General features: G+C 52.4%; 1 protein-coding gene across 1 annotated transcript in view; it reads right to left on the bottom strand.

Annotated features, from left to right (window-relative positions):
* Positions 1–26,055, bottom strand: part of OSBP (oxysterol binding protein) — a 32,904-nt gene that overhangs the window by 3,671 nt on the left and 3,178 nt on the right. The window contains exons 2-13 of the mRNA XM_065946194.1: positions 24,316–24,524; positions 21,930–22,180; positions 16,969–17,164; positions 16,657–16,759; positions 16,305–16,359; positions 15,987–16,118; positions 11,426–11,671; positions 11,038–11,158; positions 3,290–3,393; positions 2,163–2,258; positions 1,250–1,431; positions 196–416 (exon numbers count right to left, since the gene is read on the bottom strand). Coding sequence (XP_065802266.1) covers positions 196–416; positions 1,250–1,431; positions 2,163–2,258; positions 3,290–3,393; positions 11,038–11,158; positions 11,426–11,671; positions 15,987–16,118; positions 16,305–16,359; positions 16,657–16,759; positions 16,969–17,164; positions 21,930–22,180; positions 24,316–24,524 — 1,916 coding nt within the window. The remainder of the gene's footprint in view (positions 1–195; positions 417–1,249; positions 1,432–2,162; positions 2,259–3,289; positions 3,394–11,037; positions 11,159–11,425; positions 11,672–15,986; positions 16,119–16,304; positions 16,360–16,656; positions 16,760–16,968; positions 17,165–21,929; positions 22,181–24,315; positions 24,525–26,055) is intronic.

Genomic DNA, 26,055 nt, shown 5'->3' with positions numbered 1-26,055 from the left:
AACCGGGGCGCGGACACGCGGGCGCATCCCTCAACCGGGGCGCGGACACGGGGGCCTGTTCCTCAACCGGGGCGCGGACACGCGGGCGTGTCCCTCATCGGGGCGTGGAGACGCGGGCGTGTCCCTCAACCGGGGCGCGGACACGGGGGCCTGTTCCTCAACCGGGGCGCGGACACGCGGCAGAGGCGCCCTTACCGTCCTCCGTGGCCCTCACGGCCTCGGCCTCGCGCTTCTTCCTCGCAAGCCGCTGCTTCTCCTCCAGGCGCTGCTTCTCCGCGTTCGCCTCGTCCCAGCGCCCGTTCTCCATCAGCCTCTGGTCGGGCCGCAGCCGGCTGTCCGTGGGCGCGGTGCCGGCCTCCCAGGCGTTGAGGGTCAGAGCCAGCTCGGAGAAGTAGTACATGTTCTCCGCGTTCTTCCTGCAGGCGGGGGTCAGGAAGGGTCGGGCACCGCCAGAGCCCAGCGCCCCGTGAGCCAGAGCCCCGCTGAGCTCGCGCCAGGGATACAGCCCCCAGGGGCCCACAGAGCCTGTGGGAGCGCCTAATTAAGAGACCCGGGGACTGTCCCCTCCCAGGACACTGCTCCCCCCTCCCCTCAGGGCCCCCCACCTGGACGGTTTCCTGGATGTGGGATATGCTCAGTTGAAATTAGGAAGACTGAAACATTCTACTAAATAAAACTTCAAATTTGTTTCCTTCTACTTTTTGCTACTTTCTGGGATAACCTTGGCTCTCACTAGGACTGAACATATTAAATGAAGACAGCAGACAAACGGTCTCCACCTTAATTATTTCCAGTCTTGGACACTGTCTCAGGGACCATCATATCGCCATGAGCCTTTAGGCCACAGGTGGTAGGGAGCTTTCTTCCTCGGCCCTTTCTGAACACTTTTGCTCTAAATTACAGAAAAATATTCTGAATCACACCCCGAAGGACTGCTCTGGAGTGTGCACGCTCAGCCGTCGGGTCTGACTGTGACCCCATGGGCTGCAGTCTGCCAGGCTCTTCTGTCTATGGGACTTCCCAGGCAAGAAAATACTGGAGTGGGTTGCCACTGCCTTGTCCACCAAAGGACCTTTAGGAGACACCAAATCATTCTTGGGCAGCTGTGGTCTGAGTCGTTTGAACTCTCCTGGGACAAGGCCCGAAACAACCCCACCCCACAGGGCCGCCTTCCGGTCCTCCGCCAGCGCTGGTCCTTGCAGACTTAAGCGGGAGGCCAGGGGAGGGACACCGACACAGCGACACTCACGGTAGAGGGTTCCGCTTCCAGAGCAGCACCCTGCTCTCCTCCGCGTCGTGGCCTCGCTGCCGGGCGTCACCCCCGTTCTCCCCCGGGACCGGCTGCGCTTTGAAGCAGTCCATTTTCTCATCCCATGTGCCCAGCAGCACGAAGTGAACTCTGCCCGACGGGTCGGTCACCTCCCCCGTCACCTAGGGGTGGAGAGCAGGCTCGGGAGCACGGCGGCACCAGGGACGCGCCCGGACGCCTGGCCCTGGGGCAGGCTGCCTGCACCCCGCCGCAGACTGTGGGCGCCGCTGGACTTACTCCGTGGGAGTGTGCCTGAACTGCTCAAAGGGACAGCCTCACGAATGGGGGCTTCGTTACCATCTTGTGGAACAGGGCTTTTTGTCCTAACGATGTACACAGGAGAAAGGTCTGACCATACCCGGGATTATGTTGTGTTCTTCTCCCCAGAAATCAGAGAGACCACAGACGGACCTGCTCACTCTCCCAACACAACTCCCGGGGCAGTTCCGCTGCAGCGGTAACAGAAGCCTCGCTCAGACGTCACAGGGGCCGCACCACCCGCGCCTTCTTCCCGCACTGCTCTCCTCAGTCCTGCCGCAGCGGTTCCCGTTTTCAGTCTCTCCTGCTTCTGTCTGTCTGTCTGTCTGCCACACTCACTCAGTCTGCAGGATCCTAGTTCCCCGACCAGGGATCAAACCTGGGCCCACAGCAGTGCAAGCACCCTCAGCACTGGGCCAACTCCACTATCTCGCTGCTCTTGACTTTCACTTTCTAACTTACTGTCTTTTGCTGAGGTTCTCCTTTACCTCTCCTTTTTTTGAACGCACAGACATCCATCTATGCCAGCCGCAAAGGAAGAGACTTTCTGCAGGACACACACTAGGTGAAACACACTTTAATCCCAACTTCTTACCTTTCTCGCGACGTCCCGAGAGAAGTAGCTATAAGGAACAAATTTAAGATTGCACTTGTCCCCTGTCTTGTGATTCACGATGTCAATCTCACCAGACTATGAAAAGAACAGAACCATGGACTGTTTTATTAAGACTGAATGACCTGGATATACGCTAAGCCCCACGCCTCATAAAACTTTTCTTTTCAGTCTTATGTTCTTGCACTCCTACACTTAAGATTCAGATCTCAGTTATTCTTGAGATGCTGTAAAATGCTTTTATCATCTTGGTATTCCTGGTTGGAATCAAGGCCAAATGACTGGTTTTTTTTTAAAAACTGTGTGCCGCGTTAGGTGGCGTAATTCAGCCTTTGGCATGCACGTTGACATTCACATTATAATTTACCTTCCCGAACCGATCCTCCACTTGTACCCTTCGTGAACTCTGTGCTTAAATCAAAGGGTTCTACTCCCAGCTTCAAGACTACAAGTGGTGGGCCTTTCTGTATTTTATTCATTTCACTCTCTCCTCCTTTCCATCTTGTGAACCCCAATCCACTCGTGAAGACTCCGCTTCATTCCCACACCTACTGTGAAGCCTCTCCCACTGTTCAGACAATATTCCCTTTTTTCCTAAATTTACTGCAAGCATTGTCTTAAGAGCAAATTGACAATGAATTAGATATTATCTTAGCACACCTCTTATGTGGGTCGTTTTGCCAGATACTTTTCATCCTACACATATTTGTCCTAAGTCTCCAATGATAAAATAACTCTTGAGGGACAATGCCCCATCTGACTTGGAACCCCAAAAACCCCAGGCTCCACCCGGCAATAAATGCTTGATGCGCAAGGAGAGGACAGAGGGCGGGAGCCGCGCTTATCACTTTCTTGGAGCCCTCCTGGCGCCTGACACAGTCCTAGGAGAGCAGTCACCCACGAATGTGGGAACTTGGTCATTCACAGATGAGTCTGTGGTACAAGAAGTCGGCAGTTTGGGAGGTGGTTACGGCCTGAGAGGAAATGCCTCGGTGAAACTGAGAAAGCAGGAACGGCAGTCAGGGTCCAGGCCACACATCCTGAACACTGCAAAGACGGACGAGAGGATCCCTCCGAACTTCAGAAGCGCCGAGAGGCCCCGCGCTCACCTGATCGATCCACAGCTTGCCCACGATGATGTTGTGCACTGTAGTCGTCACCTTCTTCCAGGTGTAGTGGTGCCCAGTCGCAGGGAAAACGCAGTGGATGCTACCTAGAGGCAGAGGGTGGTGCACACACTGAGCTGAAGGGTAGAAACACAGCGCCTTGCTGGCTGCAAACAATGCGGGATTGATTTTATTCACATCAGAAAGGACTTACGATCTTTACAAATGTTGGAAGTACCGAATTTTTCACTTGATTTTTAAATTTGTTAAATATGAATAAAATATAATTAATGATGATGAACACTGACAAATGATACAGCTTAACTGAGAAATAATATTCTGTAACAGTAGAAATAAAAATGAAAGCAAAAGCCCCAGACTTTTCACTAACTATGCCTGCCATGCTAGCAGCAATATTAACAACAGGTCAAATCTACCCCAACATGAAAAAAGAAATTTGCCTTGAGGAAAAGAGCACGTGGGTGGTCGTATTGAGGACAAGCCCCATTGTGAGTAACTAGCTATCTGACTTTAAGCAAGTCACCGGTCCACATATGGGCCTTTTTAAAAAATAATCCTTTAGCAATTTTTTTTAGAGTCTTTACTGCATCTGTTATGAAACTGCTTCTGCTTTATGTTCTGGTCTTTTGGCCTCGAGGCATGTGGGATCTTAGCTGCCGGACCAGGACTGAACCCTCAACCGCTGCACTGGAAGGCCAAGTTTTAACCACTGGGCCATTAGGGAAGTCCCTACCTTTGAGCCTTAACAGAAAAAAAATAAAGAGGAATAGTGGATAGACCAAGGGCTCTAGAATCAGAAAGAACTGGTTCACTGGCTATACAACTCATTGGATATGTAAGCCTGTGTCGTACAATAAAGAATTTGTCTGGTCTTTGTCCAACACTTACGCCCTTGCAATTTCCGCAGTGATAGTGTTGTCTCTGTTACTCGTGAGGGCCCCGGAGGTGTCTGCCAGTGAGGTGCCTCAGCTGGGCCCCTGGACAGCTTACGGTGAGGGTAGGGGAGAAACACCCACCGTGTCATCAGAGAGCAGGAGCTTCCGGCACCGGATATGGGCTGGGCCGGCCTCCCGGCCTCCTGAAGGAGTGATACTCCCCTCCTTCCAAAGAGGGAAGGAGGCAGGACACTGAATCCAATCACGCGGCCCAGGATTCAGTCAACTGTGCCCTTCCAGCGGAAACCCCAGTAAGCTCTCCAGACAACGAAGCGTGGTGGGGCTTCTAGGAGGTGAAACACATCCATGTTCCGGAAGCTGCGGCCCTCATCTCACGGGGAGGGGACAGAAACTCAGGCCAGGGTCCTCCCGGGCCTGCTTCCCTGCGTCTCTCCACCGGCAGGTCCTGACTTTATAGCTCTCGCCAGACAGTCTCGGTGAACACCAAACCAAAATCAGGGGTTTGAATGGGAGATTCAAAATAATTTAAAAAATCTCAGGAGACATATATAGATTTTTCAAAGATTTTTTTTTTCAGTGTGGGCCTTTTTTCCCCAAGTCTTTATTGAACGCATTACAACACTGCTTCTGTTTTATGGATCTCTGGCTCTGAGGCACAGGGGAGGTCCCTGACCAGGGACTGAACCCAAACAGCCTAAACTGGAAGGTGAAGTCTTAACCACTGGGCCGCCAAGGACATCCCAAGACACACATTACATAGTATAGTTCCTTCCGGGTCACAGTCCGGGAGCACTGATGAAAGGAGCAGTGCACGTGGCTCAGGGACGTCCTCCTCGTGCAGAAGGCCGCAGCGGGCACGCCCTCGGGCAGCGACGCTGACGGCAGCAGTGGCAGTCTCGCAGTCCGTGTGCTCGCGCCAGACACTGCACCGGCCTACCCCCCACCAGCTGGCCGCCCAAGTGTCTTCAGAAACATCTCCCCTGCCCACGGCAGCCCAGTCCTGGCTTCCCTCCGCCACCACAGTGATGGCCCCAGCAGCGCTGGCCTGGACCCCTTCTTGGCCTCCCAGCTTCCACGCTGGCCCTTCTGAGGTCTCTAGGCAAAATGATCTGTCTAAACATACCACGTCAACTTTCCACGCTAGAGAATCCCTCAGTTCCTCCCACTGCAGTGAGAGGAAGACTCAGCTCCTTTCCACAGAATACAAGACCCTCAAGAGCCGCCCCAGAGCCCCGAAACCAGCCGCGGTGGCTTTACCGCTGCTCACGCATGCCATGCTTGCTCGGGGCCCTCGGCTCTGGGCTCTCTCTGCCTGGAACACACTCCCCCAGATCGTCTCCTGGTTCTGGTTCCCTGTGTCCTCAGGTCTCAGGTCAGATGTAACCTTCTCAGAGGTTCTCCCGACTCCCCCAGCCAGGGAGACGCCACCCGCTGCCTTCCTCCACCACTACCCCCAGCCCCCACTCACTCCAGTTTCTTCACGGGACTACCACTATCTAAAATTAAAGTATTTATTTACTTTTTGTCTACTTAAGAAAAGAATGCAAGCTAAATGAGGACAAAGTGGCTTTCGTTCACCATCGTACACCTACCTAGGATAGTTGCCGGGAGATAGTGGGCACTCAAATCCCTGCTGATACCTTAGCTGGCAGGCATCGTTAACCCCTATATCTGCTTCCTACTGCTGCTGGAACCAACTGCAACAAACTCCGCAGCTTAAAATAACACAGCTTACTGTTTTACAGTTCTGAAGGCAGAATCTAAAATCCAGGTGTCAAAGGAGGCAAGAATAAACAAAGGGGCAAAGACAGCCTCTGCAATAAGTGGTGTTGGGAGAACTGGACAGCAACGTGCAAAAGAATGAAATTAGAACACTTCCTAACACCACACACAGAGATAAACCCAAAATGGATTAAAGACCTAAATGTAAGACCAGAAACTAAAACTCTTAGAGGAAAACAAAGGCAGAACCACTCGATGACAAATTACAGCAAGATCCTCTATGACCCACCTCCTAGAGTAATGGAAATAATACCAGAAAAACAAACAACCCAATCAAAAAGTGGGGAAAAGACCTAAACAGACATTTCTCCAAAGAAGACATACAGATGGCAAACAAACACATGAAAAGATGCTCAACATCACTCATTATCAGAGAAATGCAAATCAAAATTACAATGAGATAACACCTCACCCCGGTCAGAATGGCCATCATCAAAAAGTCTACAAACAATAAATGCTGGAGGGGGTGTGGGGAAAAGGGTACGAACGCTCTTGCACTGTTGTAGGAATGTAAATTGATATAGCCACTACGGAGAATAGTGTGGAGATTCCTTAAAACACTAGGAATAAAACCACCATGTGACCCAGCAATCCCACTCCTAGGCATATACCCCAAGGAAACCAAAACTGAAAAAGACACCTGTATGTCATGCTCACTGCAGCACTGCCTACAGGAGCTAGGACCTGGCTTTCCTGGCGGCTCTGACGGTTAAGAGTCTGCCTGCAGTGCTAGAGACCCGGGTTCGATCCCTGGGTTGGGAAAATCCCCTGGAGAAGGACATGGCAACGCACTCCAGTATTCTTTTGTTGAGTTAATGTTGAGTTAATTCAGTCGTGCCCGACTCTTTGCGACCCCCTGGACTGCAGCCCACCAGGCTCCTCTGTCCATGAGATTTTCCTGGCAAGGACACTGGAGTGGGTTGCCATTTCCTTCTCCAGGGGATCTTCCCAGCCCAGGGAAGTATTCTTACCTAGAGCCTATTACACAGAGTGAAGTAAGTCAGAAAGAGAAAAACAAATCTCACATACACATATATGGAACCTAGAAAGATGGTGCTGATGAAATTATTTGCAGGGCAGCAATGGAGACACCAGAGAACAGACTTCTGGACATGACGGGCGGGCGTCTGCAGAGAGCAGCAGGGAAACACACATCCCCGATGCAGAACGGAGGGAGACGAGCATTTGCTGCAGGGCTCCAGGGACTCAACCCGGGCTCCGTCTCACCCTCCAAGGCTGCGATGGGGAGGAGACGGGAGGGGGGCTCCAGAGGGAGGGGTATGTGTGTACCTCCGGCTGATTCCTGGTGATGTCTGGTGGAAACCAACACAATTCTGTAAAGCAATTATCCTTCAACTAAAAATAAATTAATTTAAAAATAAAAAAACAACCAGCCAGGTGCCGGTAGGGCGTGTCCTTGTGACGTCTCTAGGGAAGAATCTATCCTCGTGTTTCTTCCAGCTGCCAGAGGCCACCTGCACTCCTTGGTTTCCAAGGATCACTCACATCTCTTGCTTCTGTTGTCACTGACTGAACCTCCAGCCTCTCTCTAATAAATACCCTGTGGTTATATCAGGCCCAGAGAAAAATCCGAACCATCTCCCTATCTCCAGGTGGTGATAACAGTTGGAGCACTTGAAGAAATAATGGCCAAAAATCCCCCAAGTTTGATGAAAAATACTCATCTACACATCCAAGAAGTCCACTGAATGCCAAGCAGGATCAACTAAAAAGAGCAAGACATACAAACCCTCCACAATCAAATTAGAAAGACAGCGTCAAAGAGAATCGGAAAAGCCCAAAAGGAACAGAGGAGTGACCGCATCACAGGCAAGCAATCCGCAGAGACCATGAGGGCAGAGGCAGTGGGAGCACATAGTCAAGAGGCTAAAAGACAAAGACCGTCAAGCCCAGAAGTCCATGTCCAGCAAAACTGTCCTTCACAGACAAAGGAGAACTCGAGACATTCCCAGAAAAACAAAACCTGAAAGAATTCATCATTAGCAGGTCTCACCTTTAAGAAATACTCAAGGAAGTCCTTCAGGCTGAAATGAAAAGACACCAGACACTGACTTACATCACCTTAAGAAATGAAGAGACCAGTAAGTGCTCAGTCGCGTATGCCTCTTTGCAACCCCATGGACTGTCGCCCACCAAGCTCCTCTGTCCATGGAATTCTCCAGGCCAAAACACTGAAGTGTGTAGTCATTCCCTTCTCCAGGGGATCTTCCGGACCCAGGGATCAAATTTGGGTCTGCCGCATTACAAGCAGATTCTTTATCATCTGAGCCACCATTAAAAGACAATTATGTTATAAAACGTCGATGGAATTACAATGTAGAAAAATGGTTTGTATGACAATAAAGGCACAAAGGAGGGAGAAGGTAATGCATCCATACAAGGGCAAAGCTTTTATATATTATAGAAATTCAGTTGCATTAATCTGAACTAGATTATTAGAAGGTTTTAATACCCAGGGTAATCACAACAAAAATATCTTTAAAGATCACAGGAAAAGAAATAAGGGAATTAAAATGGTAAGCTAGAAAAATACCTATTTAATACAAAGAAAGAACTAATGGACAAACAGAGGAACAAAAAAGACATAAGATGTACAGAAACAAGATACCAAAATGGCAGATGTAAACCCTAACTAATCAATCAGTAATTATAATAAATATAGATGGATTAATCGCTCTAAGCAAAAAGCAGAAACTGGAAAAATGGGTAAAATGCATAAGGAGGAATTTTGACCACAGTACTACTAGAGCAAACTCAAGGAACATAGAGGCCGGCAGTCACCGCACAGACCAGCGGGCTGAGTGTGGTTTCATTCAGCCTCAGACGGTGACTCTTCTCAGGTTTGAGAACTCCAACTATGAAAGAATAGTCTTATTTAAATGCATCTCTTTAAACTGCAACTTGCCACTCAATTCCAAAGTGAGTGGATGAGTAAACTTGTATCTATCCTCTTTACAGTCTTCATAATTTTGCAAACATCAATTACATTTCCTAGAAGCATTCTTTTTTCCAGATTGCAAGAATTCTAACCTTTCACAGTCTATTTTACAAGAAGACTCAGACTTCTATCTGCCTCACTTATAACCCTGTCTGTACCTCTTTCACCAGTGACACCTATCAGCTTAACGATTTACCCTGAGAGGTGAACATCCCTGAATATGTGAAAATTAAACTGCATGACTCTCCTTCCAAGTCACGGACGCAAAAATATTAAATACAACCATCCCCAGGGCTAACATTTGGAAATCCCTCTTTATATCTCTGTATTCAGATTCCTGTCACGTCAATTCTTTGTTCAATTTCCCTACAAAGGCAGAGATCTCTGCTTTGTTCACTTATATTTTCCCAAACATCTTAGAACTACATCTAGTATGTGGTAGATACACTCAATATCGAATCCTTAAAAAACCATAGGAATGGAATCCAAACAAAATTTTTTTGAACTCTTTAAAAACTGGATCCACCACTTTTATCATGTTCCTATAGTTATTTACCCCTTAAAGGATTTGAGATTAGTCAAATTACAGAGAAAATGTTCAGCAGATCATTGGTAATTTGGGTGTACTACTCTTTTTAGAATGCATACCCTCTCAGAATTAAATACACATAATCCACCCCTCTAGTGATCCTCAGGGTGCTCTGAAACTCTTCTGCATGGATGCATTTACACGGCAACGTAACCGCGGACACGCAGGTTTGCAGATTAGGAGTCAACACCTCAGTGTTTACTACTCTCAACCCAAAACACTTCTGAAACTATTCGCTTCAAAGACAGTTAAGCAATTAGAACCTTTTTACAGGTTCTCAGGAAAAGATCAAGACTGAAATCACTTAGTCTCCTATTCACCTTGGGGTCTCTTGCATATTAATCATGAAGCAATAAAGTTAACACTTCAGTTTCACTTCCAACATCCTTGGATGTTTTCCTAACGTCTGGTTTGCACTGTACCTGTTACACTGTGTGTTTTCTGAGGGAAAGCGGGTGGAGTAGAGCAGAAGGCTGTCCTGTGACAACCCAGCCCTGCAGCTCTGCCTCCTGAAAGATGAGAACCCGGAAAGGGAAAGGCACACGGAGCTCAGGCGCCTACAGTCAACCGTCTCCAGGCGACTTGGCCTCTCTATCTGCTCTGGATTTCTTTTCCTGCAGACCAGCATTCACTCTTCGACACATACAGGGTCAAACGTGGCTGTTCTTGCTGAACTTGCAAAGAGCATCAAGAGCCTGCTACACTTTTTGAATAACTGCTTTTCACCTGAAGCACAGACATGCTAACACGGTATACTAGGATTCCTATTCCCAGGCTGGATCCTTTAGGTCTTGGTGCAAAATTAACGTGTAATCCAGTAAGATCTTTTAAACAAAGTTTCACCTTACCTGGAGCTTACCCCTTACATAAGCGATACCTAACCCCTCTGATGGAGGGAGGGGGAGGGGCTGCCAGGAAACCTAACCTTGCAGCCACAGGAGTTCTGGTCCGTGGAGAGAAACTGCCTGCTAGGGGAGGAGGGGCAACACCACCAGTTTAAAGACAGAACTTTTAAAGTGCACGCTGAGACGCATATCCTAAAATAGTCCTTAAAAGTAAAAGGAAGTGTCCAAGTGCTAGTCGCTCAGTCCTGTCCAGCTCTCTGCAGCCCGACGGACTCCTCAGTCCATGGGCTCCTCCGTGCAAGGAGGCTGGAGTGGGCGCCACTCCCTTCTCCAGCGGATCTTAGACCAGGGCTCAAACCTGCTTCCCCTGCACTGCAGGCAGTTTCTTTGCCATCTGAGCCACCAGGGAAGCCCCCCAAAATAAAGATGCGTTAGATGTAAGCTAAGAAGACAAAGGACCTGTGACTGAGTGGGCCCCTAAACAGTCTCTCAGCCCTCATTCACCCCGCGGCTGAGAAGTTACGTGACCTGCAGAGCTGGCTCCAGGTTCAGTACCCGAACCAGGCCTCCAGGCTCCCGGCTCCAGAACCAGCAACCTCCTCTGTCCCGCCAGAGCAGCTTTCCTCCCTGGAGCACCCTCACCCAGGTGCTGGCCTTACCGAGGGGCATAATGGAGAGGTATTTGCCGCGAAACTTGCTGGTGATCTTGATCTCCTGCCGCAGTGTCCAGCCGTTTCTGGACTCAGCATGGTGTGCAGCCGCGGGCGGGTGGTGGCTCACCTGGAAGAGACCGGAAGCGCCAATGAAAAGGCAGGAAGGGGAAGAGACGCCGCCCAGTCACGCCCCGGGTTCCCGCTGGAGGGCGCAGGCCCACAGCCCTAGGTGAGCATCAGGGCCTCCATGGCTGACGTCCTGAAGGAAAGGCAGGCAGTCCGGGGTGGCGGCGTCTGGAATGTCTGCAAATGCTAACGCCCAGGGTGGGGAGCAACCCCCCGAATCCCCTCTTCCTCAAGCAGGAAGCGTGCCACAGTCCTGAGGCTCCTTCACCTGCTCACAGAGGGATCGGTAGCCATTCTCCTCTAACCGGTCCAGCTCAAAGGTCTCCCCAAGGAGTGGGTTGAATGGCTTGCTGGTACGGAAGACAGTAGTGGAGTAGGAGGACACGGTGAAAGCTGCAACATAACAGAGCTGTTCTAGAGAGTTCTCACACTTGGCAGCCCGGTCTAACAGCTCATGGTACTCCAGGTCTTCAGTGAGGCGCTGAAGCATGGACAAGGGCTCGTTAAAGTTCACCTGTCAGGAAAAGAGCAGATGTAAACGCCTTGCGCACACAGCCACACAAGACCACTTCTCCTTTTTTTTTTCCCCACAGGTGGAGACACACACTGAGATGTCAGGACATCTCAGATAAAGCAGATCCTTGGGAAAAGAAGCCTGTGCTCAGTGGAAACGCTCTAAGCTCTGACCCCAACAACAGCCCGCTCTCCGCGGTGAGCTGCTCGCGTCTCAGACTGCGGAAATCTCCACCTGCACTGATTTGCTAACTGAAAGCCGAGATGGGAACCACGCCTCTTCTGCTCAGCACTGCACATCCACAACGCCTGTCACCAAACAGGCATCGAGTGAGTGATGAAAGGGGAATGGACGTGGCCCCAGGACACCCAGAGAGGAGGCTGGGCGTGGAACGCTTCTGAGGAGGAGAGGAAGGCTAGCAGAGTCCAGGAGGGGGCAGTCCTGACGGGGAGCAGGCTGCAGGGGCCAGCTTCCCTCCGCACTGGGCCACCACTGGTCTCAGTCCAGGGCCCCATCAGGCCAGGGTGCTGCCTCCTTCTCTGAGGCTGCAGAGCTGTGTTTCTGGCCCGGGGAGTGTTCGCGCCGGGGGCAGAGAAAGGGCTCCTGTCTTCAAGTTTAGAGCCAAGTTGAGGGCACCCGACGACAGGATGAAGCGAGCGTGTATCTGTGTGCCTCTCTCGGGGAGAAGGTGCCCACTCAGGCCGCAAATTCACGGGTGCGAGGCCCTGTACAACCCACCGGGGGCAGAGAACTCAAAAGAAGAGACTGTTCTCCCTCAGCCCCAAAGACTCAGCTTCTAAGTTGACTATTTGGAACGTATGATGACTTTACCATTTAAAAACTTATTATCAAAAGAGGTTAGGTTCCCAGTTGTTCTGAGGCTGGCGCTGTTTAATCAGCAGCCCAGCTAAACAAGCCTGAATACCAGCAGCTCGAGTTCTGAGTCCAGAGAAGAGAAAAAGAAAGAACCGCCCTTGGGACTGAATGAGGCTGACCGAAAGCAACATTTTGGTTACTGAAACAAACAAAAACAACACTTGTCTTTCCTAGAGTCCTATCTCTTTTCCTGTCTTTTTCTGCATTTTTATCCAACCTCCTGCCCGTCAATCTCTATGAGTCACATATTACCCTAATATTTACTGTCTTTCCAATTATGAAATATCTTGTAATTTCCGCTATAACACTTTGGAGAAACAAAGTTAAAAGGAAAAAAAAATCTACTTGAAATACCATCACCCAAAGATAACCATCCTTAGTAGTTTCCATATTTTTTCTATGCATTTATGTATTTTTAAAAAGGGCCTGTTTTTTCTGAGAAATAAGCCAAGCATCTCCCTGTGAAAATCTCCCAACGGGGAAGGATGATCTACCACGCCTCAACTAGAACAGTCTTCAAGGAGCGGACTCCACCACCACCTGTCCATGGAGAGAAGAGCTATATGACGAGGAAAATGCACATGGAGGGGAAATGGATGGACAGACCGCAAGTCCTCCAGGTCTTTCACAAGCGGGCACTTATTAACTATGCGGACACCACCTCTCAGGAGCTGAGTTGCATCCACCAGGCAGTAACAGTTCCATACGTTTCGGGGAAAGTGGGGCGTGGACGCGCTCCACTGGCGGCCACGGACAGATCAGCCTGCCAGCGGGTCATCACCACTCAATACACCACATGGCCCTGCCCCCAAGAGCTGTGCCAGGACCCACAGCGTCTCCAGGAGTGGGCAGGCTTTTCCTACTTGTCTTTTTTACCACTCAGAGGGCTCGCCGGGGACAGAGAAATCAGAGACTTCAAAGTGGACGGGAGCAGGCGTTAGTGATATGGCTGACGGAGCGCGGAGCAGCGTGAGAGGCAGCCTGGAGATGAGCAGCAGCAGGAGCCGCCGGCGTCGGCAGGCTGCGGGGGCCGAGGGCCACGTGGGGTCACTGCGCAGAGGCCACAGGCCCGGGCAGGAGCGGAGGCCTCTGGGCCCATCTGGAAGTGCGGACCAGGACGCAGCTGCGGGAGCACCCCGGGGCGGCTCCCTCCTCCCGCCCACTCCAGATGCCTTCTGGGGCCTGGCCTGGGGCCCCGGCACAGCCCGCAGACAGACAGAGAAGCAGCCGCCCGGGGGTCAGCCTCCTGTGGGCCAGCACAGGCGGGCGATGGGTGAGGGCCGGGCCGCGGCAGCGTCAGGGTCAGCAGGAGCCGACGGGGACAGGGGTCATGGGGGCAGAGACGCTCCTCTGAGCAGGAACTGAATTTCTACGGCGATGACTGGCCTCTCCAGCCCCCTTTCCTACCACTTTCTTAGGGCGCTGGGCCAAAAGAGTGGGGCTTCTTTTTCAGACTCCCTGCCCCACCCCGTGAACCAATCATTTTACGTTTCTCTCCTGTGCCTACTCACAGACCCTTCCAGTCTGGAGAGAAGTCTTTTTCTACCAAAATCCTACACACTCATATACAAACCTATTTATTTTCCAAGACCCACATTTGCTGAACGATATATATCTGCCAGGCCCTGGCTACACACCAAAGGTATGAAGACTAGTAAAATGGTCTGCGCAGAACGCCACCCACGGGAGGCAGAACCGCTCACTCTCCGTAGGCCCCGAGTGGCTGGGAGCCTCTGTCTCCGGATGGCACATGGGCAGAACCTGCAGCCCCCCCACTCCACTCTCCCCTTCATCCACAGGCAGCAGAATCCCCAGGTATCATACTGGCCACAGCACCAAAAACAGAAGTTGTGATCCCTAGCAAGCTGAGGCCATGCAACTGAGTTCTGAGTACATAAAGAGACTGAAGGGGACGGTTCGTGCACTTTTCAGGAAGCACCCAGAAAAGGCAGCGTGCCCTCTCCTCGCCCCCCGAGGGCCTGGGCTGCAGCGGCCCCCAGCACCCAGGAACCGAGGTCACGGGGCAGGACCACAGGTAGGGGGAGCCTGGTCACGGCAGCGGGAGTGTTGACCAGAACCCGACCACCTGCTGCTGGACTCCAGCGTGATGGTGACTGAAGCGCGTATTTGTGGGCCAGCTTTTTCTGTGAAAGGCCAGACTGTAACTATTTGGGCTTTGAGGGCCATATGGCCTCTGTCACACCTACTCAGCACTGTTGTTCTAGGAGGAGGGCAGCCATGGACGATCGGTACGTGAAGGAGCGTTTACTGCATTCCAATAAAACCTCAAGGACACTGACATCTAAACTTCACATAGTTTTCACATCACAAAATACTAGCCTCTTTTTGACATTTTCCAACCATTTAAAACTATGAAAGTGGCGCTTGGCTCGTGAGCTGTACAGAGAGCAGAGTTGGCCCCAAGGCCACAGTCTGCTGACCCTGGGTCTAAACCAACGTGTTCTGAGCTCTGTAAATTGAATCTGTGCCTAACTGATACACCCCCGGCAGCTTGGCTGCCAGTAAATGCTCAGGGGATGAAAGAGAAGGTGAAACCCACCTCCCAGAAATAAATAGGGGCACTTGCTGGGACACAGGGGTGAGACGGCTCGCCCCGACGGGACGCCTGGGTGAAGGGGGCTGAATGACGGCTCTGCAGTCGGCTCCTGAAGAAAAGGCACCAGCCAGGGTAGAAGCAGAGTGGCAAGGGCGGGTGGGAGCTGAGGGAAGTGTGGGCAGAGAGCAGTGTGTGCAGACGCCGAGGAGCCGCGGCGGACCTCAGGTGGCTTCCGGGGGCACACAGCCTGTGCAGAGGGCACGCCCCGGGGGAGCTGGACTCCGCTCAGAGCAGGGAGCAGCGAGCAAGGGATTCCCAGGGGAGCGGTGATGGGACCACGCGTGCAATCCTAAACTGGCCCCTTCTAAAGCAGTCTGGACAGACAGGAGGTGGGCCTAATGGGAGGCAGGGAAACGCCACCATCCCCAGGACACGGGCCCCGGCTTCCCGCCTGGAATGAGCTGCTCTGCTCTGCGCTCCCCAAGCCTCTGTGAGAGCGGCATTTCCCACCAGACGATCACTGAAAGGAAGGTCCACTACCCATCGTCGTGACTGTCTCTTGAACTACATGGTTCGTGAGAACAGAAACGATACTGAATTTATCTCTGCACGGCCCCAGTACATCTGGCCTAAGAAACTGCTCATAAATCACTGCTTCTGAACAACGCATCTGATTCTCGCTGATCTGGAAGCATACCAGAAACCGACCTCAAATGAAAGCCCCTGGTTCTAGATGGATTCTAGTCTGTGATTGTACGGATGACACCTGTCACGCCGCAGGCGGCCGTGGCGGGGGGTGGGGGGGCGCGGCGTGGCTGTCCCGGCAGCCCCCCCAGGCCTGAGGGGCCCCCGGGCAGCAGCACCGGTGGGCCAGACCCTCACCGGCATGGGGATCTTGGAGAGTTCTTTGCCAATGCAGTTCTTCATGATGCTCCACAGGTTCAGGCTGTAGTTCGGCTTGTATGGTATCCGCGTCCGCTTCTCCTTTTTGGTCTCCTCCAGCTGGTGCTTGTACTGAGCACAAACACAAAGCCATTCAGGGACCCGCAAAGAACAGACAATCCAGTATTCCTAAGCCTCCCTTCCCCCATGCTAAAAAAAAAAAAAAATCGGAATCTCCTGTTCCGCTCTAGCACTTTACAAGCACATCCCTGGAACACACTCGGTCCGCCCCTGCTGATCACCCCAGGTGAGCGTTACCTGCTCATCAAGGCTGATGTCGCTGCTGGCTCCGCTGATGTTGCTGCCGGTGCGTCTACACGGGTGGGAAGCGGGTGAGGATGAGACTAACGAGCAGAACTAGACGGCGGTCCTCGCCACGTGTTTGCAAAGCAGAACGCTAAGGACACTGCACCAACTTATTCACGAGTGACCGAGAGACGCCACTGAGAAGAGCACGTAGGAATAAACTGTTCATGTAATTAAAGACAGACACTCTCCCAGGCACTTAGCGCAAGAGACCAGGCCTTGGGAACAACTAGGATGTTCCCACGGAAACACTTCCAGCCTTTCGATGGCTGGGCAGGGGGGAGGGCAGTCAAGCCTAACTCACTTGTGGCCCAAGTTCTCGGGCACGGTGATGATCTCAGGGGCGTCAAAAAACTCATTCTCGTCATCCTCGTCACTCAGGTCGCCTTTGCCGGAGCAGCACTGATCTGCCAGGAGGGGACAAGCCGCGTTTGTTCACTTTGCGGCACGGCAGGTCTTCCAAACACAAACCACACACAGGAACAGGCAGAAAGCAGCGGGAGAGGCAGGAGACACGGAGGGCTGAATTCCGTCTCGGGGGAGGCCCTGACTGCAGAGACCCGGGGCTCCGCCAGCGGCCGCACGCGCCCCCCCACCGAGCCCCCGAGCCCCCCACCTTTGCTGGCGCCGGCGCCGGGCGCGCCTGCAGGCAGCACCGTGGCCCCCCGGAAGGCCCGCTCCAGGTGGTTGTGCTGCTTCGCCAGCTGCTCCAGGGTCTCCTCCAGGCGGATGCGCTGGTCTCTCTCGTACTGCAGGGACTTCTGCCACTTCTTACTGTGGGTTTGGGCCAGCACAAGGAAATCTCTGCAGGCCTGTATGGAGACAGAGCGGACATGGGTCCCCTCACCTCGACCACTCAGAGTCCCCCCAGGCCTCTGGAAGCCCACCAAGTAATCTCACACTGGGGACCCGAGCCAGTCAAGTACAGTGAAAGGCCTCCACTGTCATGGCACAGCATCAGGGACAACCAAGGTCAACCCCAGAAAAACAGACAGAGAACCCCGACTGCAGTTGTCACGATGAGTATTGTCCTGGTCATGAGGACCACACGGACGCCAGCTGAGCAGCAAACCTAGACCAAGGTTTGTGGCAGCCACAGGGGCTGCTGACCGGGAGGGGAGAGAAAGCCTGGGGCGCCGTGTGTGGCTTCTGACCCATTCCCGACCACACTCAAGCTGCCGACAGCAGAGGAACGCAACGCCGACGGTGGCCGAGTCTGCACCACGTCAGACCAGACAGGGGAAACATCCTTGGCTTCTATCTCGGTCACTAAGAGAACGATCGACCTCAAAAGCCAACGCCTATCTGAGGGGTCAAAGAAGAGACAGAACACAAACCCAACCTGCTCAGTCCCGCCCCAGGCTCCTCGTGGGTCAGACCCAGGCCTGACCGCTGGCTGCGGACACACAGGGCCCCGCCCCCGCCACGGAGCGCCGCGCCCCCCCCAGCGGCGCGCCCTTCTCAGACAAGCAGGTTTCCACGGTGCTGTTCCCTTGGCCCAGAATGCCCTCCACCCCCTTCCTCTACTTGGCCAAGTGCTCCTCATTCTTTGAGATCTGTGGCCAATGTTATTTCTCTGGGACACTCCCCGCCCCCACCCCCAAAGGAGCCAGGCTCTTCTCTGCACATATTTCTCTTTCCCAGCATCCACAGCAGGAGCGTGACTTTCTCTCCAGATGGATCATGAGTGACTTGAAGATACCGTTCATAGTTTATTCACATACTTATCTCCAGCTCCTAACTTGGCTGCTTTGTACACAGTGGGAGTCCATAGAGTTTACTTAATAAATAAATGGAGGAAGAAAGCAATGAAAGCTTAGAAGTCTAAACAATGTTAAAGAGAAACTAAAAGGTAAATAGAGTATCTGCTCCCACGGTTTCAACCCTGACCTATGGACTACGGCCTGTGGAGTCAGGAATTCTGGCTCTGTGCTCGGGGAGCCGCAGATCAGACTACCCAACTGCCTACCCAACAGCTCTAAGTAACCTCAAACTCAGCGCCCCCCTGCCGAACTCGCCATGCTCCCTTTCCACTCACATCTCCACCCAAGGACAGTGGCAGGCTCTCCACCTGCCCAAGCGGAGAAGGAAGGCGCTTCCTGGATTCTGAGCCTTCCTCCCTCCCCACGTCCAAGGATCAGAACCTATGGACTGTTCTTTGACATTGCTGCCATCTTTATACTTCTTTCCAAACTCTGTACTCCAGGCGGCACAGAGAGCATACCCTGGGTCATCACAGCTCCATCCCACTTGTCTAGCTGAACTTTTAGCAAGCTATTGAACCGAGAGGCTCCTCACCATCCTCATCTGTGAAACAAGCATGACAACCGCAGCGCTCTCACAGCGTTGCCTAACGGGAACAGGTAAAGCTCTCAGAAAGACCCGGCTCCAAGTCATCGCTCAACAACGCGTCTGCAACTACAGTTATGCCTGCACCAAAGTCGGCCGTGTCCCCTCCTAACCGACTCCCCCCAAGCCCATGTAGGATCTGCATGCAGAGCATGCCTGCCACCTGAGCACCTCTCCAGCCTTCTCTCAGCTCCTTCCTCCACCGGAGCGGCTCCCAGGTCCTGCAGGGCAGAGATGCGCCCCCCCGCCACACCTGGACAGGCTCCTGCCCCACATCCCCTGACACCAGTGACAACTCGGTCAGCAAGAGGCGACGGGATGCCAGGCACTGCGCCCATCTTGCAACACCCATGAGCTCATGAAAGCCTTTCTGCACCCCAAGAGCAGAACCATCGCCACTTACAGAAAAGGAACTGGGGTCACAGAGGAAGGAGGCGCCCCAGACTACAGAGACGGTTAACTGGGGCCACTGGATTCCACGGCCCCGAATCAGGGGTGCCTTTTTTTTTCACGGGAAGACCCTCTCAGGTCTTCCAGAATTTAGTTGAGGTGTTACCTTCTCAAATCCTCCCAGTCTGAGCTGGACCCCCAAGGATTACAGCACAGCAGCCTGTGCCCATGTCTCTCGGGGCGCTCAGCACACTCCATAATCATCTGTTCACCCCTCGGCCCCTAAATGGCGAGTAATCTCCCTGAGGGCAGGGACCACGGCCATGTCCCCTAGCACTGTGCCTAAGACACAGAAGATGCTCAATAGGTGCTCACTGAATTAGTAAATGGATACACTGACACCGTCTCAAATTCACTCCCCTGCTTAGCAACGCATTCTGGTAGCAAGAAAGGCTGTACCCTAAGCAAGCAGGCAGCTGAGCGAAACTCACGTACTCTTCCTTTGCATTGACACTGCCTGTTTTGAGATGTGATGTGCTACACAGCACTTTTCAGGCCTTGCCATTATCCCCTAGGAAACAACACATGGATTAAAAAAATGCCTTTCCAGCAATAACTGGCTACAAAGGGGCAGAGGCCGTGCACGCGGGGGAAGAGAGTGAGAGCAGACACAAGCTCCGGACGCCTAGAGCTCGGGAACAAAGACAAGCGTGTCTTCGAGGGAAAAGTCCAAAATAAAGTTTCGGTTTTGTGAGACATTTTTAAAGCAAGAGGTGTTTTATGTAGCAAATATTTATCATAGTAGAAAAAAAAAAACTGTCATGGGAGCAGACTTGGATAAAAGGTAACAGACGACTGTTTCCTGAGCCATTCTATTTCATACATATATTTATGTACTATTGATTAAATGACCTGTATGATTTATGAGTTTTCCTGATCAGAGGAGGAGGAGAAAAACAGGCACCAAGAAGTGGGCGAGTCTGGAAAGAGCACAGGACGAGACGCCAGAGACACCGGCGCCCGCGCTGGGGTGTGCAGCACAGCTGACGCTGCTGAGGCACTGATCCGCGCCCAAGTCCTCAGTGGACAGAGTGACTTCCCTGCCCGCCTCTGTGTCAGCTGGAGCACGGAGGAGTGCTCGGAGCCTCAGAACAGGGTGCAAAAATAAAAGTCACCACAACTTCCTATTCAGGGGTTTTACATGCAGGAAAGTAAAATTTCCCTTGGTCAGAGGAAAAGACTTTTGATCTCTGAGAGCTGCACGAACTAAACTAGTTCTAAACAGAATCCTCGTTATCACTTCTTCAATAAGGGGAAAAATCTGACCCTACTGAAGGTAGTGTGAAAGTTGTTTAATTGTGTCCAGGTCTTTCTGACCGCATGGACTGAGTCCATGGAGTTCCCCTGGCCAGAACACTGGAGTGGGTTGCCATGCCCTCCTCCAGGAGATCTTCCCAACCCAGGGACCGAACCCAGATCTCCCGCATTGCAAGCAGATTCTTTACCAGCTGAGCCACAAGGGAAGCCCAAGAAAAGTGGGAAGCCTTTCCCTTCTCCAGGGGATCTTCCCCACCCAGGAATCAACCCGGGGTCTCCTACAGTGCAGGCGGATCCTTTACCAACCGAGCTATCGGGAAGCGTTACATTCCTGCCATTTAATTAGACAGGAAAACAAAGCACCACCTGTGTAAGCCCTCTCTCACAGAGCTGGCTTCTCAGGGGCCTTGAGAACCATGCTTCTTGTGCTCCTACCTGGAAGGTGACTAAAATCACCTGCCGGGTGCAGACTGGTCTCCAGCAGGGAAACGCAGCAGTTTATAAACCACACTCACTCCGCACCCGTCACCTGTCACCCGGCCCACATCGCCAGCGCCAGTGCACTTTGGGCTTACTGGGAGCCCTGTCTCCAGGCAGCTGGCAGGCCCCACAGACCCACGAGTCACTCGAGCCACGAGCTGCAGGGGCAGAAGCACTGGGCCCTTCTTTTGAAAAGCAGAGTGCCCAAGGTTGAGTCTGTCGTCTTATCATCCAGAAGTGTGTTGAACTGTTAGTCGCTCAGTCGTGTCTGACAACTTCCAATCCCATGGGCTGTAGCCTGCCAGGCTCCTCTGTCCATGGGATTCTCCAGGCAAGAATACTGGAGTGGGTTGCCATTTCCTTCTCCAGGGATCTTCCTGACCCAGGGATCAAACCCATGTCTCCCGCATTGCAGGCATTCTTTACCGTCTGAGCCACCAGGGAAGCTCCATCACCTAGAGCTCTCTCAAAGAGCTCTATCACCTCTCAAAGACTAAAGGTGAGACACACCCGGATTCCAAGGTTTTCAGTACTACTTGACCCAGCCCCCATTTACCACACTGCAGGCCAGCATGCACTAGCAAAGCAGGGATCAGACTCCAACGGAAATCTCAAAGAACTGAAAGGCGGAAAGGACCCATGAAGATCTTTCAGTCCCAACAGACAGAGTTAAGAAAAACAGATAAGGAAGGAGGGAGGGAGGGAAGGCAGGCAGGAAGAGACAGAAAGAAAGAATGAAAGAAAAAGAGAAAGAAAATCGCAACCCTGAAGGTGAAGGACTCAGCGCCGCCATCAGAGGCCCTGCTGGGGCAGGAGCCAGGCCGGGCAGCCCCTCCTGATCACTCAAGCAGGGCAGCGAGGAGGGTCACTCTATTCCCGCACCCTATCCGGTTTCACGCAGCAGACACTGCATCCCAACCCCTGAACAGGGAGGCAGGACCTGTGGTTCACGCCTTGCCAATCACAGCCTTTCCCGCACGCGGGAGGGGCGCGGCCCTCTCCCAGCACGCGGGGGAGTGGCCTTTCTCGCGGGGCGCTCACGTTGATCATGGCGTTGGACGTGATCCTGAAGAGCGTGGCGCGCTCGTTGACCTGCTTGATCTTCTCGCTGCTCTCGGCCGGCAGCCGCAGGGCCTCCAGCTCGCTGAGCGAGCGCTGCAGCGCCGTGCCGTGCTTGGCGATCAGGTCGTTGCAGGTGCTCAGGTCCTCCACCTTGCTGGACAGCGTGCGCAGGGTGTTCTGCAGCTCCGTCTTGTCGGTCTGGGAGACGGACTCTTCGTCTCCTGACTCATCTGCGGGGCGAGAAGGGGAGCGGTAAACTCCGGGCCCAGGGCCGCGAGCCGGAACGCTCCCGCCACGCTGCGAGCGGCCCCGCGCCCTCAGCCTGCGCAGTGAGCGGCCGGGGCCCCGCCGCCAGGCGGTCCCCCGCACCGGCTCGGCCCGCTGCGGCAGACGCCTGGGGCAGACCACAGTGGGCACTTCTCCTGCTGGTGCTTTGCTGATTTTATTGAGACCTAACTGGCGGGTGATGCTGCTGTAAGTTTCAGGGGTACACACGCACGTCTTGCATCAATCAGGAAATGACTAAAGTAACCAACCTCCGTCACCTCGCACAGACAGAAAAGGAAGGCGTTTCCCCGTGATGAGACTTTCAGGATCTGCTCTCGTGGCAACTTTCAAACACACCACACAGCAGAGCTCACCACAGTCACGTGCTGTCCACGACATCCCTAGAACTTACTTGCCTTCTAACTAGAGGCCGGCATCTTTGGGCCACCCTCATCCAATCCCCTCACAGCCCACTCAGGGTTCCTCCTAAAGGTGCAGAGCCTCCGGTCCCACCTCTAGAAAAGCTTTGATCTCGCTGGTGTGAGCCAAGGTCCAGGAACCTGCATTTCGAATAAGCTGTCTGGGTAAGTCTGATGCACACTAAAGTCTGTGAACAGGTGATTGAGAGGTTAGGGTGGAGAAACTAAATGGCTCTTACGGTTGGGAATGAATTATTGAGCCTTTAACCCTAGCATGAGGGTCCCAAAACAGTCAATCTGACTATGAGGGCCAATCCACAATCACCTGTTGGGTGGTCAGCAGGCCCCTGTATGTCCTGCAGCCCAGCCCTCTGTAAACCACTCTCACATCATCAAGACACATAATTCCTCTTTCCTATGGGAGAACTCAGGAACTTCACGATGAATTCATCTGACACTGAAGTCACCGCTGCACTGGAAGTCATGCAAGGCTTGCTGTTAAACACCTCCTGAATAACAAGGCACGGAGGGGCTGTGCCTGCCTCTCGCTGGCAGTTTTGTCCTTAACGCTGTGTAACTGCAAAGTTCTTTTCTAGCCATGTCACTTCCTTTGGGGGAGCTAAAATCAGCACTGAAATAAAACAAAAGAAACACGGAAAGGCCTGCCCTATCTATATCTGCTAGACAAAGGGGCAGGGCCAGAGTCAGAATATAACCTGTGACCCAGAGATTTATAAAGCAGGAAACTTCCCTTTCATTGCTTAAGAGACATTAAACACAGCATGGAGAACCACAAGAGATAAGAAGAGCAAGAGATGAACAGAAGTCAGCAGGTGAGCACCGCGGTCAGCTCTAAGCGAACAAGCTCAGTATGATTAAACTACCATTTTCCTTTAAGAAAAATCAAAACATAAGCAGGCTGTGCTTTTTAGTGAGACTATGGTAGCAAAATTAAGATTTTTCACAGAAAATATCACAAGTAACTTTTTCCCATGTATCTCAGGCATGAAACAGCTCCGGTCGCCGACCTAGGCGTCAGGCAGAGATGAGGGATGGCTGGAGCACCTCTGCCCCTACTGCCATGAGAGCGACCCCTCCACCAGGGCTCTCTGCCCACTGCCAGGGGGCTCACATATCGTGCTTCTGGCAGTCTATGGAGACTGCTGGTTTCAATTCAACTAAACAGTTAAGTAAGAAGATGTCAGGAGAAAAGGAAACAGTAAGGACAGATCCAACCTGTGAGTTTATCAGTTTGGATCTGATTTATCAATAAAATCAATAAAACTGATTTATAAAATCATCCTTTCTCAAGATTTTAAGGCAGTCGGTGGGCATTAGAAGCCAAAAGGTAACTGCCATGCTTCTAAGACAAGAGTTTCCCAATCTCAACCGTTCTGACATTTGGGGCCAGCCGCCTCTGGCGGGGGCAGGTGAGGGGCTGTCCTGAACGCTGGTGGGAGCTCCAGCCCTGGCCTCTGCTCCCGCCTATCAGGAGCACCACCCCCCTCATTGGCAATAAGACATCTCCAGACCTCACCAGACGCCCCCTGAGGGGCTGAACTGCCGAGCTGAAAGCCAGCCCTCCAGGAGAGATTCTGTCCGCCGGGCAGCCAGCAGACAGCTGGTAATTAGATGACAGTGGGGGCAAAGGAGGTCTGCGCAACAGGGGCTCGCCCCACCTGACTCGGCCAGCATCTTCACCGCCTTGGCCTTGGCCAGCTCCAGGGCCGTGACCCAGCGCTGCCGCTCCACCTCCGAGCTCGCCTTCAGGTGGTAGGTCTGCGCGCCCCCGTTGGAGATGATGAAATTGCAGGAGTCCTCCACCGTGATGTTGGCCGTGGCGAGGTTGATGGTGCCGCGGCACGTGTGCCTCATCTCCGCCTTCGACCTGCAAGAGGCAGACAGCTCAGCGGGCGCGCGCGCCTTCCCTCGGCACATCCTATGTCACAGCTCCGTCTTTCAAAAGTACCGCAGTCTTAGGAATCAGCAAGTTCCAATATTCTCCTCGCATGGCTCCCTCCAATCAAAAAGCCAATCAGCAGGGACTTCCCTTCTGAGCCTGCAAGTGTTCTGAGTCGGAGTTTACTGCTCCGCTCTTCCCCTCACCCTGAGCTTTGGAAGAACAGGCTTCACTGAAGGCGAACTACAGAGAGCATTAACCCAGCAATTTTAAGTGTACAATTTAGTGAGTTTGGACAAATGTAAACAACTGTGCAAGCACCTTCACAATCAAGGTGGAGAGCACTTCCATCCCCCCCCCAAGAGTCCCCTCAGGCCCCTTTACAGTCAGGAGTTACCTTTCATTTAGCAAGACACAATTATCAAAGAGTGCTTTATAAACTCATGCAACCAAATTCTGTATAATAATCTTATTCTCTAAGAGATAGAGGGAGTTCTCTGGCAAGCCAACGGTTAAGACACTGTTCCCAGGGCAGGGGGCACGGGTTACCTCCCACATGCCACGTGGTGTGGCCAAAAAAAAAAGGTAAAAGAATAGCTCCATTTTATAAATATTGAACAATCCACTCCCCCAATCCACTATAACTCAGCCCCAGTGAGAACTGTCACACCACTCTTAAAACCACACCACTCTTAAAACCATCTTGCAGAGGTGTAAGGCACACTTAGATGTTTAGAGTATCAAACATTGTGTGTGTGCTCAGCCTCTAAGTGGTGTCTGACTCTCTGCGACCACATGGGCTATAGCCCGCCAGGCTCCTCTGTCCACGGTATGATCCCCCAGGTAAGAGTACTGGAGTGCGTTGCCATTCCCTTCTTCCGAGGATCGAACCCAACCCAGGGATAGAACTGTCTCGCCCCACTGGCAGGCATATTCTTTACCACTGAGCCACCAGGGAAGCCATAAAATACAGCTGAAATGATATGAAAGAGGAGTCACTAGCTCTCTGTGGGAGTGAAGAAAGAATATTCATTAAAGGAGTACAGGGTATAATCTTTCAGGAATATATTCTTTCCTAAGGTCCACTGACCTCTATTGGTGGGAACTCCTAAGCCACCCTATTAATAGCTAGGAGAAATTCAGCAAATCTCTTCTCAGAGGACCGGGTGTAAAAATTTTCTCCATTGCTACTGACTGACAGTTCTATTAATAGGCTAACTTTTAAACCTTACAGCCCTGCTTGGTGACAACAAGTTACAAGAGACTTGGCATAAAACAGAGCCGCCAGCACGGCCGAGGGTACAGGGCGACCTGCGCTCATTTCCCCGCCACTGGTGGACCTGCCCAGGGGACCTGCATGTTGAGACTGCAGTTTTCCCTGACCAACTTGGAACAGAAAGAGGTCAAAGTCCTTTGCCAACTGCCAGCGTGCAAAGCAGGGCCGTCTCTCTTTCACGAGTGCCAAGTGGCCAAACACACCTACCACATCCCAAATTCCTCCATGCCGGAAATGACGACA

The sequence above is a fragment of the Muntiacus reevesi genome, chromosome 9 (genome assembly GCF_963930625.1).
Source record: "Muntiacus reevesi chromosome 9, mMunRee1.1, whole genome shotgun sequence".
In the NCBI taxonomy this organism is placed as follows: domain Eukaryota; kingdom Metazoa; phylum Chordata; class Mammalia; order Artiodactyla; family Cervidae; genus Muntiacus; species Muntiacus reevesi.
The sequence above is the reverse complement of the archived record's forward strand: the minus strand, read 5'-3'. Positions and strand labels throughout refer to the sequence as shown.